This window comes from Phyllopteryx taeniolatus, chromosome 5, assembly GCF_024500385.1.
Source record: "Phyllopteryx taeniolatus isolate TA_2022b chromosome 5, UOR_Ptae_1.2, whole genome shotgun sequence".
Classification (NCBI taxonomy): domain Eukaryota; kingdom Metazoa; phylum Chordata; class Actinopteri; order Syngnathiformes; family Syngnathidae; genus Phyllopteryx; species Phyllopteryx taeniolatus.
In genome coordinates, this window is record NC_084506.1 from 4,996,605 (window position 1) to 5,014,650 (window position 18,046).

The 18,046-nt window shown below is 42.8% G+C and overlaps 1 protein-coding gene across 3 annotated transcripts in view; it reads right to left on the reverse strand.

Moving 5' to 3' along the window:
- The window catches only part of ntrk3a (neurotrophic tyrosine kinase, receptor, type 3a), a 59,901-nt gene that overhangs the window by 36,748 nt on the left and 5,107 nt on the right, over window positions 1-18,046 (reverse strand). For 2 of the 3 annotated variants that reach the window (XM_061773220.1, XM_061773222.1), the window contains 4 exons: window positions 5,797-5,871; window positions 4,819-4,890; window positions 3,684-3,755; window positions 2,240-2,394 (listed from right to left, as the gene is read on the reverse strand). In XM_061773220.1, the coding sequence (XP_061629204.1) occupies window positions 2,240-2,394; window positions 3,684-3,755; window positions 4,819-4,890; window positions 5,797-5,871 (374 nt within the window). Of the gene's footprint in view, window positions 1-2,239; window positions 2,395-3,125; window positions 3,222-3,683; window positions 3,756-4,818; window positions 4,891-5,796; window positions 5,872-18,046 lie in introns of those variants that run through there. The other variant, XM_061773223.1, reaches the window with a different exon arrangement.

Consider the following 18,046-nt stretch of genomic DNA (forward strand, 5'->3'; position numbering starts at 1 on the left):
GCAGGGCACATAGGAACAAACAACCATTCGCACTCACAGTCATGCCTATGGGGAATTTAGAGTCTCCAATTCATGCATGTTTTTGGGATGTGGGAGGAAACCGGAGTACCCGGAGAAAACCCACGCAGGCACGGGGAGAACATGCAAACTCCACACAGGCGGGGACGGGGATTGAACCCGTGTCCTCAGAACTGTGAGGCTGACGCTCTAACCAGTCGGCCACCAGGCCGCCGTCCCGGGACTCACATAGTGTAAAATGATCTATGCTAATGAAAGGTATGTAAACACTTGACTTCGAAGAAGAAAAAATTGCCCCCAAAAATCCCTGTCTGATTATTCTGGGATTTAGCAAATAAAAATAATTTTGATAATCCTATTTGACCTATAACAGGAAAAGTTTCATCTGATTTCATGTCAAACAGTGAATAAAAAAGCATGTCTGTCTTTTTATATAGTGTATGTAAACATCTGGTTTCAACTGTACATTTGGAGATGGCTTGAAAGGGTAAGGAACAGACTAAGGACTAGTCGATATTATGCTAACCATGAAGTTAAATATACAAAATACATGGAGAGAGGCAGAGTGACAGAGACAGACAGAGTATGCACTTACACGGTTAAATGCAAAAATAAAAAAATAAATAAAGTGATATTAGTAGTATATTATTATGTTTTGGGCTCATTTATTACATTTGCAAAGATTTCTTCTTTTTTAAATTTATTTACCACACCAATAACATAATAACCAGCCAATAATGTAATACGTTATTGGCCAATAGTTATTACATTATAGGTCCAGGACTTTCATTAAGTTATTGGCCAGTTATTAGGTTATGGGCCTACTACATTTTAAAAAGTGCACATTTATTACTTTATGGGTCGTTATTAGGTTACATTATGGGCTTTCTACAAGCGTCAATGGCCAGAGAGATGGTCTTCTAGTGCAACATGTGTTTATAAACTTGGGAATTCATTTTTCTGTATATGATAATGTATTCAGGTCCTGAGAAAGTAACGCACTCCCAAACCATGATGACCACTTCACCATGCTACACAGTTAGGATGAAGTTTTTTGTTTTCTGCTGTGCCTTTTTTTTCCTGCTCCACACAGCACATTGGAGCCTCATGCAAAATCAGATGCAAAATTCATTGCACACACGAACAGACGTGGAAGCTGATCTGGAAAAGGGACACAACCAAGATTGCGTCTGCCATACACGCTAATTGCCATGCGGTTCATTTCGATCTTTGCGAAAGGACTAGATTATAGGCAAATATATGAATTTAGCAAGTGCAATGTAATTTATTCAACTTGAGACAAATTGATTGATTGACTGATTTTGCATCTTCATAAAACGTATCTGAAAAGCCAGGTGCGAACCAGCACACAAAGGTGTGCCAGCGTAGTACCTGCTGCAAATCAAATTGCGAGACGCCGGGGAAAAGTTTTCCGCTCGCGTAAACATTTTTGAAATGGCAACACTTCACTGGGGAACACAATTTTTGTTGAGTTAGGTCTGACAGTTGTTTTTAACTAATTTTTGGGTGCAGAATCCAAAAGTGATCTCAGTATAGATCCCTGTTTTCTTAAAAAATATCAAAAATACTGTACTTAACAGACATGTGCTTGTTTTATAAAACTTTTCAAATATTGACGTAAAATGAAATATGAAAGAAACAGGCATGACTGCAATGTTTATTTAACACTATTATATTTTACAAAGGATATGGCACAAATCCTCCTAATTCCTACTATGTTAGCTTTCTGTTTGCAGATATTGATAGTACTGACCTATTGGAGCTGCACACACCTCTCACCGCACTCAATTGTGACTGCACAAACAAGTTGCCACGTAGCTGTAGATGAGTCCAGTCGTAATCGGCTGGCAAGTCTTACTACAGCTAATCAGTGGAATTTTGCTTAATTGGAGGGTAAGATATGGAGAAAAAAGTCGACGTGCTAGAAAAAAACTGACTGCACTTTTGGAATCAGCATGCAAATTTTAGCTTTAATCAGGATAACAATCTAACTCAACAGAATGTTTTTTCCCCAAATTGTTCCCCAGTGATATCACAACATATCTATTCAGCAATGTAATTCTGGAGCTTCTAAAATCCAGGTAATTCCAATGGGTTCACTTACTGTACTTTTTCTTGCAATTTTATATTGCACGAATGGAGCCACACAGCAACGTCAGACATACTAAAAAACGTAAACTTAAAAAAAATGCAAACTTACCGCATTCGCTTACGTTCATTTCTTGTAGCAGAATCTTCTTTGAGCCATTATGACAGTATAATTGCTGGCTACTTAGTCCTACATCTCCCCTTTGTTGCCATAGTTGCAGCCAACGGATCCTACACCCACAATCAAAGATCACATCTTCTAAATGTCTATAATGAAAAAAAGAAAAGAACAAATGCAAGATTGCCAAAAGTTAAAGGGCAAGACAAATCTATTACATATCAGGAGAGCACACTTTTCAAGTGAGTCATTTTTCTATGCAGTGGCACTTCTCGCATGAATGATTCCCCTGACAGGCAGCTCTCTCCTCAAACACAGGCCATGGCCAAAATCGCCCCCTGGATAACCTGCTGGGTACGTCCTGGTCTCAGTTTGTTTCGGGTCTCACTTTTTGTCACAACACCGACCTTATCATATATTGGGTTCCACAGCACGCAACATCGTCATCTGGCTCCAAAGAACGAAGCATTTCTGTTTCACTGTTTCTATTTTAGCTTTGCTCGTATTGTATTTGAAGATCGACTTGCATATTTTGAAGTGACTATCTACTAGTCTCATTTTTGGTTAGATATTTTTTACACACACCTGCCGTAGTTGGTGTTATGACAGTAATGACACAGTGCCGTAAAGTGTCACGGGGCTCATCTCAACTCTCCTAATTGCAGCATTCCTTGCTCCTACAAACATTGAAAGCAACCCAGAACTTGCTCTCACGCCGGCATATCAAGGACCGTCTTAAATGTCTTATCGAGAATCGAGCATCGAGGGGCTTCCATGGGGTATCTTAAATCGAGGTATGCCTGATGTATCCTCTGCAGAAATGGGTAGTAACACGCTACATTTACTCCGTTTGTCATATCCTGTTTTGTTTGCTTGTTACCTGTGCAGTCCCTGGGTGCAGGTCGGTGGGCGGAGTCTCTCGCGATGCAGCTGCCGGTGATTTGTCATCAGCAGTGCATTTAAGCATGGGAGACGCAGGAGGAAAACGCCGAGAAATTGTACTTCGCTTGTTGCCATTACCTTGCCAGCTTGGTTAGATTCTCGCGCATTCCGTCCTGCCAGTAGCTCTTTTCGTCTGCTGTTTTTCCCGATGTGTTATTGCAGCGTCTACGGGTTTTCAGTTGTCATTGATATGGACTAATATCAACCAACTTTCAGCTCCCCTAATAGCCACCAGCCAGCAACAGCTAGAATGGGGCTCTGTGCAGGGGATTCCCAACATGTTGTAGTTGCAATAAGAAGTCTCTCAGAGCCAGACTTAGCTTCTGTAATCTCTGATTACAGGACACAGATGGGAGCAAGCACATAAAAAACTCAGAAACGCCACACAGGAGTATCCAAGCTGAGATTCAAATCCAGAACCTCAAGATTTGTAAGGGAGCCATTCAAAAAACTCCGCTACCGTCTACTGACTGAGTAGTGAAAAATATGAACTTACAGTTCCATGAGCTGCAGATTTTCAAAGACTTGCCAGGACAATGTAGTCAGCATTGGGTTCTTGGACAGATTTCTAAAGGAGGGTACAAAATAAATATGTCAACTTTATTTCATTATAGTCCTTTTTATGCCTCAAGGGAAATGCAATTTTAATTTTGCTGTGTATATTGTGTTGTATGCATTAAACCACTCAAAGAACCAGGCCCAACACCATGTGTGCTGGCAAGGAGTTCAAGTCATACAACCACTAGATACCCCGCCCCTGAGCGGAGTATGTGGGGTTAAGTACCTTGCTTAACAGCACATTACCAGACTAGCATACAATATCTAATTGGAATTTAGCTTGGAGGGATTCCAACTCTGGCCCTCCTGTCCCAAAGCCAAGTCCTTACATATTGCACTGTTACTCCCATTCAATTTACTCTGGGTATTCAGAGATGGAGCTCGTTGACATTGGGTTCGTTGCAAGTCGTCTTACCTCTCTGAGTTGCTTTATCCGTACACTCCTGCCCAGTGCCTAAGGTCACCTGACCAGCTGCTCCTGGAGGTACTCAAGTCTTAATAGAAGCTTAGTGAGGATAGAGCCTTTTCTATGGCTGGTCCCAAACTATGGATCAACCTCGTGGTCCACATTAAACAAGCACCTTTGTTATCCATTTTTAAAACCCGCCTTAAAACACATTCATATTCCTTGGCTTTCAAGACAGCTCAAGACTCTGCCTTGTTTTAGTGTCTTATTTGTTTCTGTTTTAACATTGTTGTTGTTTTATTGTTTCTAAAGGATGTTATGTTCAATTGTCTTATGTTCGATTTGTATTAATGTAAAGCATTTTGTTTCTGCTGTGCTCTATAAATAATATTGAGTTGAGTAGAGTTGAGCATCATTGACAGTGTGCAGTGAATGATCTAAAGAGCAATTATCAACACCAGCATGAGTGCATTCCATAGGCTGCTCATTCGATCCAGCTATTCAGTCCCATACACCCAGCCTTGGCAGGTGAATGGAGTAATCCTTCCACGGAAACAAAACCAGTGCAGAACCTTTCTGTAGTCTTTTTTTTTCTTCGAGGGTTTTCGTCTCAATAATCTGCAAACTTTACTGTTTGTTGTGAGTTTGATCGAGTGTGAACACTTACATGTAGCTTAGTTGGGGATTTTTGGAGAAAACATGTGGCTGGATTGTATGCAGGCTGCTCCTGATAAGTGTTCTACAATACAAAAAACAGGAAATTATTGCTGCTGCCATTTTGAGAGAAGTCTACAGACAGACACAGTTACTAAAAAAAGTAATGAAAAAAGTAGGTCTCATTCCTAAACAAGTTACTATATTGAAATGTTTTTTAAGTTTATGTCAGATTCATGCAGAGTTTTTACAAAATTGTTCATATTGTATGTTTGGATTCTGAGTTTGGAAATCAATTAACTGGTAAATTGCATGATCATAACTGCTGTTTATTATTCTTAGCATGTATAAACTTCTGTTCCTTGTGGAAGGATATGGAACACCCAAAACATGAGACTACAAGGTAGTCCAGAGTCCTGAACAATGTATATATATATATATATATATATATATATATATATATATATTTTTTTTTTTTTTTTTTTTTTAAACCTTGAATTACATGCTACAGGACATTAAGTGACAGAGTCAAAATAATATTAACATATATACATTTACAATGTGTATATGCAGTACACTACATGGCAAGTATTCGCTCACCTGCTTTGACTCAGGACCAAAAAGGTCCAACTTTGTTTAATTTGACACATTTTCACACTTTCAAGGAATTTCATTATGGTCCACTGATTTTCTCTGGCATGCGATTATAGCTGGGATAGGCGTGACCCGAGTGAGGATAAGTGGTACAGAAAACGGATGGATGGATGTGTTTTTCTTTTATTAAAAGATTTTTTGAAAAAAAATAATGTAAACATGCACTACGTGTCACACAAAAAGTGAGCATGTCACACAACAACAGTGTACCTCAATGAGCTCAGCAAGCATTAACTTATTAACTCTGTGTGCGTGTTTTGACTGAAATAAGGGTAATCTTCCTGGTGATGCATTTGAAGTGACCAGCAAATGTTTAGAAAAATATCTTGTGACGTACAGCCTCTGCAAGGCGGTGTAGAGTTCCATGTGAATATCTCTTAAGGTCTGCAGACCAGTCCAGTTTTCAATATGTCTGGAAAGAAGCAGAAAGTATGTCAGTTATCGGCAGGAAGTCTATGAATGGTAAACGTTATAGTGTGATCTCCACTAAATAAATACAAGTAAAACCTAATCAGTTGCAGCTGGTGAAATTGTCTCCAGGGGGGGGCGTTATAAATTCATTACATACATTATAAATACATGTATGCATCGTTAGGCCTATTTTGGGAGGCTTCAAGCCCCCCTAAAATGTTCTTCAACCCCCTAAAATGATTTGGTTGTTTATTTTTTAAATTTATTTATTCTTTTACAAAATATTTTTTTAATCCAAACAAATGCTTGAATAAGCGGGGATAAACCACCAATAAGACTTCTTGGAATTGGTTTCCTCCAAAAAAGGAAAAAAAAAGATGACAAAAAATGTAAAAAAAAATCCAAAGACAGATGAATCCTGGGACGACAAACCGCGGGGGTCCACTCTAATGGACAAGCTACTTCGTAGTAGCATATGACTTTCTGCTGTTAGCTGGGGACCGGAGCTAACTAATTGTTTCTACCAGCAGTGATGAAGAACCCAGAACTGTTGGCTTACTGTTTACATAAAGTAGGATATAGAATGAACTTTATGCATGAATTTACATCATGAAACAGAAGCTGACCTTATTTAATTGTCATCAATGAATAATAATAAGCGGCACGGTGTCCGTCTGGTTAGAGCGTCAGCCTCACAGTTCTGAGGACCCGGGTTCAATCCCCGGCCCCGCCTGTGTGGAGTTTGCATGTTCTCCCCGTGCCTGCGTGGGTTTTCTCCCGGCACTCCGGTTTCCTCGCACATCCCAAAAAAAACATGCATTAATTGGAGACTCTAAATTGCCCGTAGGTGTGACTGTGAGTCCGAATGGTTGTTTGTTTCTATGTGCCCTGCGATTGGCTGGCAACCAGTTCAGGGTGTACCCTGCCTCCTGCCCGATGACAGCTGGGATAGGCTCCAGCATGCCCGCGACCCTAGTGAGGAGAAGCGGCTCAGAAAATGGATGGATGGATGGATGAATAATAATAATAATAATAATAATCCTCAACCCATATTGAACTGTAGGAATTAGGACATTTGAGTACAGAGAGTAACAATGAGTGACATCAACTGACTTCACAGAATAAAGCTATTTGGGATGCAGTCCAGGAACCATATGGAACTCAATATGGATATTAAAACATTTCAGTCAAGGTGCATCGTATAAGACTTCTTTAACTTGACATTTTATGAGGAGAGTAATAGAGTTTAGAAAGTGGAGAGCCAAGAGATGAATACAAGCCAAATTAAACTGTCCCAGATATTTTCAAGACTACTTCAATATTACTTTATTTTTTAATTTAAAAGTCAGTGAGTGATATTTTTCTCCAACTTTTTTAGTCACATATGCACCCAAAACATATCATCATCTGGGAGCAAAAAGTTATTTTGTTGGAAGCCAAAGTCATGACATTAGCCTCTATATGGATCAGTTATTCATTGCTTCAATTAGTTATGGGACGGTATCAGATTCTGACCGTATGATAACCCTGAGCAAAAATACTGCGGTACTTTAATGACAGGTCAAAAATCTATTATTTTGAACAAATAAAAAATGTACTTCATTGTACACAATCTATTTTTTATAAATATAGAATATTTGGTACATTAATAAACGTTTCATGTTAAGTTTGAATAAATACATATTAACACTTAAATTGTTTAAATAAAGCACAATTTCCCATCAGTGGTGAGCAATTCTTAGAACAGACCCCAGACTCCTCATGTGCCTGCGGGCACTATGTTGGTGATCCCTGCTCTTACATGGTGCTACAAAAAGTATATAAAAAAACAATTAAACTTGTACCTATTTTAGGCTTTAACGTTTTTTTTCTAAAAAACAAATGTAAAGTAAAAAAACAGAATCACTACAAAAAATATGTTAAAATTACTGTACGTACTGATGGAAAAATGTAAATAAGTTATCATGTGTTGTGCTTTTCTGCTTACTTCTAGTTAGAGAAATGTTTTATCACTGCGTGCAAAGTTTTCTCCCACAGGATGAGTCATGTGCTTGCAGGTGCAAGGACAAATTTGAGCTGGAGTCTTCCTGTGTCTTGATAAGAAGTATATAATTCTTCTACTGTCTCAACCACAACAAAGAGTGTTATGTGCTGATCAACAAGCATGTATGCCCCCACCCTTTTGATGTTGTAACTCATATGTAACAAGGGAACTTCCCTAAAGTAATAAAAAGAGAGAATCCAGCAGAGTGAACTCAGAAAATGGTTGGAGACTGTAACTAAGTACACTCTTGGCCGTTTTCTCCTTGCAAGTCTGAAAACTGAACTACCTTTGTGTCTGTCTTGATTTTTTACAAGTGTTTTAGGTGTCTTGAACCTGACATGTACAACCATCAGCATCCATATAACTTGACTAAAGTTAAGCTTGGCATTGAGAAACATCCAGTGCCTCAAGCTTTGAGGAAATCATCCAGTTTCTTCTGTCTGGAAATGATCTACCCTGTTTTGGATCAGATTCTCTCAGAAGGGACTGGAATGTAGTGACTGCAATGCACAGTCAAGTTAACAACAGTTCCATTAGACACATTGGGACCTTAATTATATATATATATATATATATATATATATATATATATATATATATATACAGTGGGTACGGAAAGTATTCAGACCGACTTAAATGTTTCACTCTTTGTTATATTTCAGCCATTTGTTAAAATCATTCAAGTTAATTTTTTTCCTCATTAATGTACACACAGCACCCCATATTGACAGAAAAAAATGGAATTGTTGAAATTTTTGCAGATTTACTAAAAAAGAAAAACTGAAATATCACACAGTCGTAAGTATTCAGACCCTTTGGTGTGACACTCATATATTTAACTCGGGTGCTGTCCATTTCTTCTGATCATTCCTGTGATGGTTCTACACCTTCATTGGAGTCCAGCTGTGTTTGATTATACTGACTGGACTTGATTAGGAAAGCCATACACCTGTCTATAAAAGACCTTACAGCTCACAGTGCATGTCAGAGCACATGAGAATCATGAGGTAAAAGGAACTGCCTGAAGAGCACAGAGACAGAATTGTGGCAAGGCACAGATCTGGCCAAGGTTCCAAAAAAAATTCGTCTGCACTTAAGGTTCCTCAGAGCACAGTGGCCTCCTTAATCCTTAAATGGAAGACGTTTGGGACGACCAGAACCCTTCCGAGAGCTGGCCATCCGGCCAAACTGAGTCATCGGGGGAGAAGAGCCTTGGTGAGAGAGGTAAAGAAGAACCCAAAGATCACTGTGGCTGACCTCCAGAGATGCAGCAGGAGATAGGCGAAAGAAAGTCAACCATCACTGCAGCCCTCCACCAGTCGGGGCTTTATGGCAGAGTGGCCCAATGGAAGCCTCTCCTCAGTGCAAGATGCATGAAAGCCCGCATGAAGTTTACTAAAAAAACACCTGCAGGACTTCAAGATGGTGAGAAATAAGATTCTTTGGTCTGATGAGACCAAGATAGAACTTTTTGGCCTTAGTTCTAAGCGGTATGTGTGGAGAAAACCAAGCACTGGCTCATCAAGTGTCCAATACAGTCCCAACAGTGAAGCATGGTGGTGGCAGCATCTTGCTGTGGGAGTGTAGTTCAGCTGCAGGGACAGGACGACTTGTTGCAATTGAAGGAAAGATGAATGCAGCCAAGTACAGGGATATCCTGGACGAAAACCTTCTCCAGAGTGCTTAGAACCTCAGACTGGGCCGAAGGTTCACCTTCAAACAAGACAATGACCCTAAGCACACAGCTAAAATACCGAAGGAGTGGCTTCAGAACAACTCCGTGACTGTTGTTGAATGGCCCAGCCAGAGCCCGGACTTAAACCCAATTGAGCATCTCTGGAAATACCTGAAAATGGCTGCCCACCAACATTCGCCATCCAACCTGACAGAACTGGAGAGGATCTGCAAGAAGGAAAGGCAGACAATCCCCAAATCAGAATCAGAATCATCTTTATTTGCCAAGTATGTCCAAAAACACACAAGGAATTTGTCTCCGGTAGTTGGAGCCGCTCTAGTACGACAACAGACAGTCAATTTACAGTAAAGGGTTGCTAGTTATCTGGTAATGCCGGTACATTTTTATTATTTTTTTGACAATTGTGCAAAAAGATGCAGAGTCCTCTAGCACTTAGAGCAGTTCGAACGACTAATATTGCAAATGTCCGGTGCAATGACCATTGTGCAAAGGGCGCTGAGACTTCAAGGAGTGTATGCGGTTTAAAGTGACGAGTAGTGCGATAATCTGGCACAATGTTGGTTGTGCAAATGTTACAGATACTCCTCAATCAGTGTGGAAATGGAGCAGATGCTACTCTGGCATGAGTGGCAAGTATATGCAAATAGTGCAGCATGGCGAGACAAATACAGTGAGTGCACGAGTAATACATAATTGGCCACACAGAAATGTGACAACGAACTCAAGTCAAAAAATTGCCAGCATGTTGTAATGGAATTGTAGGTCAGGTGTTTAAGAAGTTGATCGCAAGAGGGAAGAAGCTGTTGGAATGTCTACTAGTTCTAGTTTGCATTGATCGGTAGCGCCTACCTGAGGGAAGGAGCTGGAAGAGCTGCTGACCGGGGTGCGGAGGGTCCGAGAGGATTTTGCATGCCCTTGTCTTAGTTCTGGCAGCGTGCAAGTCCTCAATGGTGGGTAGGGGGGTACCGGCAATCCTTTCAGCAGTTTTGATTGTCCGTTGCAGTCGGAGTTTGTCCTTTTTTGTAGCACCACCAAACCAGACTGTGATGGAAGAGCACAGGACTGATTCGATGACCGCTGTGTAGAACTGCCTCAGCAGCTCCAGTGGCAGGCCGTGCTTTCTCAGAAGCCGCAGGAAGTACATCCTCTGCTGGGCCTTTTTAAGGACGGAGTTGATGTTGATCGCCATTTCAGGTCCTGAGAGACTGTAATTCCCAGGAACTTGAAGGTCTTGACGGTTGACACAAGGCAGCTGGACAACGTGAAGGGCAGCTGTGGCGAAGGATGCCTCCTGAAGTCCACGATCATCACTACAGTCTTGAGCGTGTTCAGCTCCAGGTTGTGTCGGCCGCACTACGGCTCCAGCCGCTCCGCCTACTGTCGATATGCAGATTCTTCACCGTCCTTGATGAGGCCGATGACAGTGGTGTCATCTGCAAACTTCAGGAGTTTGACTGTCGGGTGTGCTGAGGTGCAGTCGTTCGTGTAGAGCGAGAAGAGCAGCGGAGAGAGGACACAACCTTGGGGCGCCCCAGTGTTGATGCTGCGTGTGGATGAGGTGGCCTCCCCCAGCCTCACCTGCTGTGTCCTGCCCGTCAGAAAGCTGTAAATCCACTGGCAGATGGCAGGTGAGACGCTGAGCTGGAGAATCTTGGATGAAAGGAGTTCAGGGATGATGGTGTTGAACGCTGAGCTGAAGTCCACGAACAGGATCCTCGCGTAGGTCCCTGCACTGTTGAGGTGTTCTAGGATGAAGTGCAGTCCCATGTTGTCTGCATCATCCGCAGACCTGTTCGCTTGGTAGGCAAACTGCAGGGGGTCCAGCAGGGGACCTGTGACACTCTTGACACTCCAGCGCGAGACGTTCAAAGGACTTCATGACCACAGATGTCAAAGCGACAGGCCTGTAGTCATTTAGACCCGAAATTGCAGGTTTCTTGGGGACTGGAATGATGGTGGAGCATTTGAAACAGGATGGAACTTCGCACAGTTCCAGAGATCTATTGAAGATCTGAGTGAAGACTGGAGCGAGCTGGTCCGCGCAGACTTAGATGCAGGATGGGGACACATGGTCTGGGCCTGCCGCTTTGTTAATCTTTTGTTGTTTGAAGATGCGTCTCACATCCTGTTCATGGATGGTTAACGCAGAAGTCAGAGGTGTGATTGTGGTCGGGGGTGCGGCCGGGTGGGTGTGGGGTGTGAAACTGTCCTTTTCAAATCTGCAGTAGAAGGTATTCAAGTCGTTGGCTAGTGTGCTATTGTTCTCAGCTTGGGGGGATCGTCACTTGTAATTAGTCAGCGATTGGAATGCATGCCAGACTGATTTAGAGTCGTTTGCGCTGAACTGTTTTTCCAACTTTGCTGCATAGTTCCTCTTTGCAATGTTAATTTCTTTAGTCAGCTGGTTTCTAGCTCGATTATACAGGGCCCTGTCCCCGCTCTGATATGCATCCTCCTTAGCTTGGCGAAGCTGCTTAAGTTTAGCAGTGAACCACGGCTTGTTGTTGTTGAATGTGCGAAATGATTTTGTTGGTACACACAGATCTTCACAGAAACTGATATAGGATGTAACAGTGTCCGTATATTCATCCAGGCTGTCAGCTGAATTTTCAAAGACACTCCAGTCTGTGCAGTGTAAACAGCTTTGAAGTTCCATCTTTGCTACATTGGTCCACTTTTTCAGTGTTTTCACTGTAGGCTTCGCGCATTTAAGTTCTTGCCTATATGTCGGTATTAAGTGAATTAAGCAGTGATCAGACGAGCCCAGGGCTGCACGAGGTATAGCACGGTATGCGTTTTTTACCGTAGTGTAGCAGTGGTCTAAAATATTATTTTCCCTGGTAGGACAGTCGATGTGCTGCTTGTATTTAGGGAGTTCGTGGTTGAGTTTAGCTTTGTTAAAGTCCCCGAGAATAATGAGGGGTGAGTCCAGGTGTTTTTTTTCAATTTCGTTGACTTGTTTGGCGAGCATTAGCAATGCGGTGTTCGTGTTAGCTTGAGGCGGAATGTAGACTCCAGCCAGTATGAATGGTGCAAACTCACGTGGCGAGTAGAATGGTTTACAGTTCAAAAATAGCGACTCCAAATGCGGGCTGCAGTGTGTGCTGAGCTCCGTGACGTCCATACACCATTTTTCGTTGATATAGAGGCATATGCCACCGCCCTTTGTTTTCCCCGATGATTCAATGTTGCGGTCCGCTCGATGAATGTGGAAGCCGGGAAGCATGACGGCGCCATCGGGTACAGCGTCGCAAAGCCAGGTCTTCGTGAAGCACATGGCCGCGGAACGTCCGAAGTCTTTACTGGTCTTTAACAGAAGATGAAGCTCGTCCATTTTGTTGGGTAGGGAGCGTACATTCGCGAGGTGGATCGACTGGAACGCCAATCTGTATCCTCTCTTGTGGAGTTTCACCTGAATGCCGCCACGCTTCCCTCTGTGGCGCCGTTTCCGTCTCCATGCGCTGAAAACCGCGGACGCCGCTCCGGTGAGTGACTTGATGGTTAGCAGGTCTCCCCTTGTATAAGTGAGTCGTGGACGAAAAACACAAAAACAATACTAGCGAGTGCGTTACCGAGGCGACCACACTGGTAGGCGCCATCTTGCTATTTCCAGGTGTGAAAAACTTCTAGCATCATTCCCAAAAAGACTCATGGCTGTATTACCTCAAAGGGTCTGAGTACTTATGGCTATGTGATATTTCAGTTTTTCTTTTTTAATAAATCTGCAAAAATTTCAACAATTCCGTAGTTTTTTTCTGTCAATATGGACTGCTGTGTGTACATTAATGTGGGACAAAAAATTAACTTAAATGATTTTAGCAAATGGCTGCAATATAAAAAAAGAGTGAAAAATTTCAGGGGTCTGAATACTTTCCGTACCCACTGTATATATATATATATTAGGGTGCATCAAGTTTGAATGGGAAATTTGAATTTCAAAATATCAATTTGGCTGTCATTGAATTTTGTTCCAATTAACATAAAAATTATTACATTAATTTTGAGGAAATCCATTGAGATTTAGTGGTGCCAACTAAGGAATGTTTGCGAAACTTCGAAAATGTGAAATTTTTAGTCAAATTGCCAAAAGGTTGACCTGGAAATGTTGAGTACAGTGAACTTTTATACGGTAACATGTTCTATGGGGTTATCAATGTAAAATGTATTTGTTCACCCTTTGGGCAACTTGGGCATTCCTCAGAATTCAACTTTCAAGTTTCTCCATTCATTTCTGATCGAAAAAATAAACAGATGTTCATGGTCATTGGACACACATGCAAAGTTCAAGTAACTTTATTGTTAAACACAAGGGGCAATACTGACACACGTGAAAGAACAAACCGTCTCTAGTGGTTAAATCACAGGCCACTCACAGGACCTAATAATAAGAGCTCAGTAACTAAACTTCAAACTTAATTACTCAGTCTGTGCCAGGGCCCGCTCCACTGAGCAACATCACCAGGGAGAGAAAGAGGAAATGGAACCTGAACTGTGAACTGAACTGCCAGTGTGTCACTCCCAGATATGTCTCCCCACCCGACACCCAAGAGTGCAACATGCGTGGTAGGTTGATTGAAGGCAAGAGGGAGCCCTGGGGTACACCAGAAGAAACAGATGGATGGAACTGGGTGCGGACGGACAGGTCAGAACGTCCCACCAGGAGGAAACCCTGGGGACAACCCAGGACACGCTGGAGAGACTATGTCTCCCGGCTGGCCTGGGAATGCCTCGGGATGAGCTGGATGAAGTGGCTAGGGAGAGGGAAGTCTGGGCTTCCCTGTTAAAGCTACTGCCCCCGCGACCCAACCTCGGATAAGCGGAAGCAAAAATGGATGGATGTCGGTCGTGGCCCGGGTTAACGACTACCATCGACGCCGTTAACTCATAGGGTGCCGGTGGAAATTCAGGTAATGTGTGTCGAAGCTGAAGAAGAAGTGGAAGGCGGGCTCTCAGGCAGAAAAAGATGAGGAAAGCACAGAGCCTAGGACAGGGGCAGACTGGGGGGGAAAAGTGGCCCGGGAGCGATGGAGCGACCCAGTTCATGCGCGCCGTAGAGCCAGCCAGCCGGCAATTGAATTTGATACTCTTTTGGACCAAGATTCATGGAGTAGTTAATAACCTCAAAAACTAAAAACATAAAGACGAAAGGAACATAGTAAGGACTGCCATCTACACACCCCCGAGAATTAAGTCATAAGGTGTGAGTACACACCTGAAATGCAACTTAAAACGATGAGCTTCAATCACAGAACAAAACTGTGATGCAGTCCCGTCTTTAGATGCATAAAAAAAAACATTTATGAAAGCCCTTGCAAACGCCGAGCTGCACGCTCACTTGCTTCTTATTCTTGTTCTCTGTTTACTGGTTGTCTTGCACTGACTGACAGACAAGGCTCATTCACTCTCTCTCTCTCATTTCGATTTCTCCCCTTTTACTGATCCTAGAAGTGATGCAAGGTATCTGGAACCAGCATGACACTACAGTATATAAAGTACTCACCATTGTGTTGCTTTTAAATAGAGGAGGGCGAGTTGAAGTGGTTGATGTAGATTAGTGCTTCTCAAATGTTTCACACAAAGTACCACCTCCAAAAATACTTGGATCTCTAAGCACCACCAGAACGACCAACATTGAAATACAGCAACGTCATAGTCAGTATTCATCAACAACGAGGCAGGTTTCTTTCTTTAAAAGTATATTTAATATTATTATAAGCCACTGTAAATTAGAAATATAGTCAAATGTACAAAAGTTACTAATTCAAGTCAAATGTTTTGAACAGTCCCTGATGGTGTAGTGGTATATTCGCCTGACTTCAGTGCAGGCAGGATGGGTTCAGTTCCTACTCAGTGACAGTGTGAATGGGAGTGCGAATAGTTGTCCGTGTCTATATGTGCCCTGCAACTGGCGACCAGTTCGGGGTGTAGTCCGCCTTTCGCCCAAAGTCACCTGGGATAGGCTCCAGCTCCCCGTGACCCTGAACAGGACAAGCGGTGTTGAGAATGGATGGATGGTTATTTTGAACACAAAAGTTAAAATAGAAATTGTACCTAAATAAATATTAGGAAACAAATTATTCTAAAATTCTTAAATGCAACTGTCTTGAACTTAAACGTTATATACAACTCAACTGTACTCAACAAATATACTGTACTGGATTTAAAATTAAAATGAAAAATACAAAGTTTAAGCCATTGTAACATTGTTTACATTTTGAACATTGAATTCATGGATTTTCACATACCAATAGAGGGAGCCAGCATAAGACTAGTGGTAACCATAGCACGCTTTGACAATCACTGAACTGGAGACAATTTGAGGGTCACAGTCCTATCGGGGGTCCCCTATGGAACATGCATACTGGCCTATGATTGAGAGAGAACAAAATATGGACATACACATTACTGAAGTTTTACTGACATGACATCCTGTGCAGAAGGATTGACTAAGACAGACACATACACAGTAAGGTTGCACAATTTATTAAATGTTCATCTTTAAGAGTTATTGAAATCATGCACGCTAAACCTATTGCCAAGACAACCTGAACCCAGATAAATGAGAAAGTTAACTAAGACACGGTAACAAATTCTAAATCTTGTCTAAATTAGAATCTTAAATCTTGTAGCGATACGTTCATTTATCAGACGTCATATTGCAATACTGCAGGTTTTTTTCTCATTTTGTGCAGGCCTAATAATATACACTCTGGAATGAAATTAATGATTGTTGTGATTGCTGATGATCCCATGTTTAAAGGATGGGGCATGTACAGACAAATTAAGCTACATTCATTCATATTCATTTAGTAGCTGTCAGCTCAAAGATAGTAACAGCTTAATATTAAAGAGAAAATAACTATCAGTAAGCAGGTTGACAAATACTCCTGGAAGCAATCAGCTTATCGTTTTGGAGGGGTTTGTGTGTCCCAATGATCCTAGGAGCTAAGTTGTCTGGGGCTTCACGCCCCTGGTAGGGTCACCCATGGCAAACAGGTCCTAGGTGAGGGACCAGACAAAGCATGGCTAAAAGACCCCTATGATGAAAACTATTAATGGATCTAGGTTTCCCTTGCCCGGATGCGGGTCACCGGGGTCCCCCTCTGGAGCCAGGCCTGGAGGTGGGGCTCGAAGGCGAGCGCCTGGTGCCCGGGCCTGCATCCATGGGGGCCGGCCGGGCACAGCCCGAAAGGGTATCGTGGGTACCCCTTCCCATGGGCTCACCACCTGTGGGAGGGGCCATAGGGGTCGGGTGCAGTGCAAGCTGGGCGCTGGCCGAAGACAGGGACCTACAGAAGCTGGCTCTAGGGACGTGGAATGTCACCTCTCTGGCAGGGAAGGAGCCCGAGCTGGTGTGTGAGGTCGAGAAGTTCTGGTACCAGTCCTCTCGAGAGGGGTTGGACTCTCTTCCACTCTGGAGTTGCCCACGGTGAGAGGCGCCGACCAGGTGTGGGTATACTTATTGCCCCCCGGCTCGGCGACTGTACGTTGGGGTTCACCCCGGTGGACAAGAGGGTAGCCTCCCTCCGCCTTTGGGTGGCTGGACGCGTCCTGACTGTTGTTTGTGCCTATGCACCAAACAGCAGTTCAGAGTACCCACCCTTTTTGGAGTCCTAGGAGGGGGTGCTGGAGAGCGCTCCCGCTGGGGACTCCATCGTTCTGCTGGGAGCGCCTTGGAAGAGCTGGATGAAGTGGCTGGGGAGAGGGAAGCCTGGGCATCCCTGCTAAAGCTATTACCCCCGCAACACGAGCTCGGATAAGCGGCAGAAAATGGATGGATGGATGGAGGTAGACAAATATAAGAAACATTTGATCATTGAAAGATGCTAATTTTGAACTCTTTGAAATGTAGGCCCGGGGAGCTAATATGACGAGGCTATAGTCAGCACTTAGCGCCATTAGCAACCAAATTAATGAAATCCAAATAAGCATTTCTACCTAAAGTATCAAAAACTTTCAAACATAACTTACCATTACATCACTACATCTTTTGTGTTTGTTGATATCCAGCTGTTGAGGGCCAGGCTCACCGCAGCTTGTGCTGGCAACGGACTCCTGTGTGGCGATAGGTAACTCGAACAACCGCCAAATAACTGTTATTTTCTTATGTCTGGCCTCCACTTCCTCGAGGGATTTATTTTTGTTATCCCTCCACTTCTCAGCACCCCGTTTTCGTTTTGGAGGTTGTTTTTTTTTCTTGTCCATCTTCACTCTGGTCCAGCTGACTATCTACAGGTTGTAGTACCGTTAGCTGAAGAGTGATTGACAGGTGATAGTCGCAACAACCGGGAAAATGGGTGGGACATAAACATGTGGCCGTAATTTGATTGGGTCATCATAGACAGTAGTAGGCGAAAACATGTACGTACCGTACAGTACAGCCTATCACAATAACAGGCCCACAAGTGAGTATTGGGACTATGACAGGAAAAGCTA